General features: G+C 51.8%; 1 protein-coding gene across 1 annotated transcript; it reads left to right on the forward strand.

Annotated features, from left to right (window-relative positions):
- Window positions 1-1,159: 1,159 nt before the first annotated feature.
- LOC123088089 (protein DETOXIFICATION 27) lies at window positions 1,160-5,605 on the forward strand. Its single transcript, XM_044510247.1, has 8 exons — window positions 1,160-1,637; window positions 3,040-3,581; window positions 3,906-3,992; window positions 4,305-4,361; window positions 4,502-4,740; window positions 4,858-4,976; window positions 5,087-5,173; window positions 5,275-5,605. The coding sequence occupies exons 1-8, from the start codon at window positions 1,329-1,331 to the stop codon at window positions 5,320-5,322; spliced, it is 1,488 nt and encodes a 495-aa protein (XP_044366182.1). The 5' UTR covers window positions 1,160-1,328; the 3' UTR covers window positions 5,323-5,605.
- Window positions 5,606-5,859: the final 254 nt, after the last annotated feature.

Here is a 5,859-nt window from a genome sequence, read left to right on the forward strand (position 1 = left end):
GGCTTGTAAAACAATACTATTTATTTGGGCGGCGAGACTATGTGGCTTGTTAACATTTTCATTTCACAATATGTTTGAATGCAAATCAATGTAAAATTGGACGGCCAGCCGACCACACCTGCACATATGGGTCGGCGCGTTGGGTGCGCTGCCGACCCATATCAAAAACAGAGCGGACGTCGGGCGGACGGCCGATCCAAACGAATAAAAAACAGACGAAATCGCCATCCGTTTAGCTCAGTCCATTGAAGTTGTTCTAAGACACATGTCAAGAAATTTATTCGAAGCGTCAGAGAATCTAGATCGAGAGATTCTAGGAGTCGCCCGGGCCGAACGGATCCGGTCTACAACTGCCCCCGACTATCACAGAGAGATTGAACCAGACAACGCAGTGTACTAGTACCAAGTACTAGTGGTAAGCAAAATCAGTACGGGGCACACTGGTGCAGACTGCAGAGAGCGACTCAACAGCGAGCATACTGTACCTCCAAGCAAACCGATCGGGGCACCTTGACGGAGACACCACCCAGCAGCAGCACATCGCCAATTCACGGTTGGAGACTTCCGGAGGCCGGACAGAACCAAACGGGCTGCGACATGCATGACGTGCCCAAGCCCTGCCCTGATCCGTATCACACGACACATTTTTCTCGTTTGTAGGAGTAGTAGAGAAGAAGGATCCTAATCTCGCCCTGCTACAACGTCGGCGGCACGACCGTGCGTGCGTGCCACGGGCGTTGACAGCCAACACGCTCGTGAGCATTAGCATTATCATCTTTCACACGCCGTTGCACGCGACGGATTTTATACATTATTGCCGGAATGTCGCCGGTGAGAACGGGGCCCGGTGAAGCAACACGATCGTCCTCGGATCGGGATCGGATGTGGACACGTCACGGAACCACCCTCGAACCCGGGCGGGACGCGGGGTCGATCGATGACCGGAGTAGTTTCGAGTTCGGCCGGGGTCCGGCGCGCCGGGATCGGCACAGTCCCGTTGCGAACTTGCAAGGCCGTTGGCGGCCACAACACGTACGTAAATAAATTCGTGGAGAGTTCGCGTCGGGATTGGTGCAGGCACAGTTATTGAGGCGGTTGAAGGTGTTTCTCTCGCGGGTTGGACTGCCCAAGACAAGCACGCAATTGCCACGTGCCAGCTACCTCCTCCGCTCCTATTAAAGGCGGGCCGGGGCAGCCTACCACGCCCGCTCTCGCTCGAATCATAATCGCGGACCTGCAGCAATCGACAACAAGAGCCAGAGCCGCAGCGATAATAAAGAAAGAAGAAGAAGCGAGAAGCTTCGATCGGCCAATCGAGTTTCGGGGCCATGGCGGGATCGCGGCGAGGGGGCGACGAGGAGGCGTGCCGCGTCGGGCTCCTGGACGGGCACGGCGGCGCCAAGAAGGATGACTGGCAGGTGGTCGCCGGCGGCGAGGAATCCAGCAAGCTCGGGAGGCGGGTGTTGGAGGAGTCGAAGAAGCTGTGGGTGATCGTGGCGCCGGCCATGTTCAGCCGCATCGTCACCTTCAGCATGAACGTCATCACGCAGGCCTTCGCCGGCCACCTGGGCGACCTCGAGCTCGCCGCCATCTCCATCGCCAACACCGTCGTCGTGGGCTTCAGCTTCGGCCTCATGGTACGCAGCCCGTCTCCGTTCTAATTCATTCGTTTCCTTGCTGCTCTGTTTCGAATCGTCGTCGTCCTTGTCGATCTATCTTTGGGGGCCGGCGTCCCAATATGGTTAGGATTTCTGCTGCTCCAGCGCAGCACATAGAATTACAGCTCAAATTCACCACTTCCCAATAAAAGGAAAGGCTGGTCTATATATCGTGAAAACAGTTAATTGTCACCACCGATATATAGAAAGAAAAGAACATTTTTCCACTACTTATTTACCAATTTAGCACTATGGGTTGCCACACGAGTCCACGTTGCTCTTCGGATCAGTGGCAAGGAAAGGAACGTGAGCTGAAGCTAGCGAGCACCTCTGCTGCCCACTCGATACACTTGCGGTGCATGCAGTACGTGTTTTTGGTCCTACCCTTGTCACTGACAAGTGAGCCCGGGCACCATGGCGAGCGTCAGGACTGACGTAGGTACTAACAGGGACGCCGAGAAGGTTTCTCTTTCCTTTTTCATTTTATGTATGTAGAAAAAATAATAAGAAACGAACAAGCATTGGGATTCCCTCGCCGTGGTTTGGATTTAGTGGGCGGAGGCCCTATTTCGCATTAGAACGAACGTCCCGCCGATTTGTTGCGAGCAGCTCTGTCGAATCCGCACTAAATGCTGCAAGCTCCCACTGGCAGGCACCCATTGACTTGGCTAGACGCAGATTAAACTTGTTGGCAGAGTATCTCAGCATCTCACACACTTGGCCAGCCCGTGAAACAAAGACTTGGCACGACTTGTGGAGAGCATTTTTTGAGCGCACAAACGAGATGGGGAGGTGTCATTCGCCACTGTCCACTCTCAGTTTGATTCCGAAAGCAGCTGGAGCCATCGAGAGAGAGGTACGTAGAGGAGTATAGATGCGAGATGGCACCGGACGGAGCTCTCTCGGTCCCGTGGTCGAGACTCAAAGGACGGATCTCCAGATTCCTAGCCTAGCTTTCTACCTTGTCGGCACCCTCCTATCGCTTTCTCGTCGAGATTGTTTGTCTCCACTGCATGAGACCTTTCTAGGAGACCATGCATGTCGTGCATGTGGTGTCGGTTGAAATTGTGTTTTACATTCAGGGTACATATAAATTGTGTTCTAGATTTAAGTGTACTATCAGTTTAGATTTAAGGGTATCTGTTTAACTGGCTGACGTTCTTCGAACCGGTGCCAGATTTCTTCTAAAAGAAAATTTACGTTCTCCGTAAGAAACTGTCATGCTATTCTGAAGAAGTTGACATCCCTTTATAACCTTAAATCAAAATGTTTCGCAAATGCCAAACCCTCCTGGTGAACGTTTGTTGGGTATTGGGGTTCTTGTTTTTATTTGTTGAATTTACAGAGCTTTGACACTAACTTGTTCGTGCGCTGCGTGCAGCTTGGCATGGCGAGCGCGCTGGAGACGCTGTGCGGGCAGGCGTTCGGCGCCAAGAAGTTTCACATGATGGGCGTCTACATGCAGCGCTCCTGGATCGTGCTGCTGGGCTGCGCGGTGCTGCTCCTCCCCATGTACTTCTTCGCCGAGGACGTGCTGCTGCTCACGGGGCAGTCGCCGGAGCTTTCGGCGATGGCCGGCAGGGTCTCCGTCTGGTTCATCCCGCTGCACTTCTCCTTCGCCCTCCTCTTCCCGCTGCAGCGCTTCCTGCAGTGCCAGATGAAGAACTTCGTCAGCGCCGCCGCCTCCGGGGTGGCGCTCTGCGTCCACCTCCTCGTCAGCTGGCTCTTCATCACCCGGTTCCAGTTCGGACTCGTCGGGATCGCGCTCACCCTCAACTTCTCCTGGTGGGCCACCTTCGCCATGCTCTTCGGCTACGTCGCCTGCGGCGGCTGCCCGGACACGTGGCACGGCTTCTCCGTCGAGGCGTTCGCCGACATTTGGGAGTTCGTCAAGCTCTCCGCCGCGTCGGGCGTCATGCTATGGTACGTGCTTCTACTGATCACTGCATGTTACTTACTGTTATTATACTTTTGGTCTTCGACTCCTAGATATATCTGTTCTACGATGGCTTAAGTACTACAGCTGACTTAAGAGATACTATGAACAACTGATATCTACTGACATACTATGCTGCTTGCATGTGTTTTTTTCTGAATGATTCCCGCCCGTACTATTCGTAGCAGCCATTTGAAGAGAGTCAATCGGGCATCAGATCTCAGGCGCATATGATTTACTTTGATAACGACGGCCAATACAAATAACATTTCATACATGTTGGACTGACAAATTTTTTGTTTCTTGTGCAGCCTGGAGAACTGGTACTACAGGGTACTCATCTTGCTGACAGGGAACCTCAAGGACGCGGCTATTGCGGTGGATGCGCTCTCCATCTGGTAACTATTCCTCCATCGCGTGCTAGTTTTCAGTAAACTTCAGAAGTACTCGTTGGCTATTCGAATATCTTGAATAATTTGTACTCCCTCCGTTTCCAAATATGTGTTTATTTAGAGATTTCAACAAACGACTACATACGAAGCAAGATGAGTGGATTTACACTCTAAAATATGTCTATATACATCCGTATGTTGTAGGATAAATATTTAGGAACGGAGGGAGTGGTACTCATTTAGTGTACCAGTTTAACAACGTTTGCTCGACGTGATTCTGACAATGCAAATATTTTATGTTTTTGTTTTTGTGGACAGCATGACTATTAACGCATGGGAGATGATGATTCCTTTGGCGTTCTTCGCGGGCACTGGGTACGTACCACCGTCTTGCTACGCACATTTCGTGCACCTTCTTAAACCAATCGAAGAACTATAGGATCAGATAAGGAATAGAGAACAACAGAGTTCAGCATGCTAATTTAAGTATGTTGGTCACGTGCTTTGCATTGCAGAGTTCGGGTGGCGAACGAGCTGGGCGCCGGGAACGGGAAGGGGGCGAGGTTCGCGACGATCGTGTCGTCCTTGACGTCGCTGGTGATCGGGCTCTTCTTCTGGGTGCTCATCATGGGGCTCCACGACAAGCTGGCGCTCATCTTCACCTCCAGCGCCGTGGTGCTGGACGCCGTCAACAACCTCGCCATCCTGCTGGCCTTCACCATCCTGCTCAACAGCATCCAGCCCGTGCTCTCAGGTACCCTGCCCAGGCCCAGCTCGACCTCTTCTATCATTTCGGCCCCCAATCTTTCTCTTATGGGCCCTTTCCAACCCACGGGCTGAATTCATTCATCATGGTCGTGATCTCCTGCAGGTGTGGCTGTTGGGTCTGGCTGGCAATCCGCGGTGGCCTACATCAACATCGGCAGCTACTACCTCATCGGCGTCCCCATGGGCGTCCTCCTTGGCTGGCTCTTCAACCTTGGCGTCCTGGTACGTGCTGCTAGTAGTACATCTCTCTCATCTTAGTAGCTGCCGTGGTTGCTTCTACACTTCGGTCTCGGCGCCGCACTGACGACTTTTGTGTGCGAAATGTTTTGCAGGGGATCTGGGCGGGGATGATCGGCGGAACGGCCGTCCAGACGCTGATCCTGGCCATCATGACCATTCGCTGCGACTGGGAAAAGGAGGTGAGTGAGCGAGCCTGCTGAAAATTGAGGATCTTTGCGTGTAACTGGGTGGTCGTAGTGCTGACTGCTGATGCGTTTTTTGACCTGGATGTCACTGGCAGGCCATGGTCGCGAGCACACGGATGGACAAGTGGTCCGAGGTCCGGTGATCGGGGAGCTACGAGAGCAAGTTCCCTCTAAGGTACAAGCACCGTTCCGGCCGGCCGGCTGGCCGTGCGCGCAGTTCGGCGGGCTCGTAGTCAGATTTGTACGGTGCATTGAAGGAGAAAGATGGCCGCGGTGTTGCATACTTCAGACATCGACACTCTTGCAAGGGAGAGGAGGCTTAGCACAGTTTTGTAGTAGTATTGTTGTGCTATTGTGGTGTATACATTCTTTGTTGTTCGTATTCAAGCAATACAAGTTCGGCCATTTGGAATGAAGTTTGGCCAATTTTTTCCACTTGTTTTTTTTTTCTTCTTGGAGGCTTTTTTTTTACAACTCCTCAATGTTGATTTCTCTATCTCATGATAATAAAAACAAAACGGAAAAATGAAATGGGCTGCTCGTTGTTTTCATCAATTTCTCCTGAAGAGAATATCACATGAAAATCAAGTTTCGTTTAAAGGAAACGTCGCTATTCTTTGCTCATAATGTGTTTGAACTTAAATTTTGCATGGCAATACAACATCACCCTCATAATATCC

This window comes from Triticum aestivum, chromosome 4A (genome assembly GCF_018294505.1).
Source record: "Triticum aestivum cultivar Chinese Spring chromosome 4A, IWGSC CS RefSeq v2.1, whole genome shotgun sequence".
Taxonomy (NCBI): Eukaryota; Viridiplantae; Streptophyta; class Magnoliopsida; order Poales; family Poaceae; genus Triticum; species Triticum aestivum.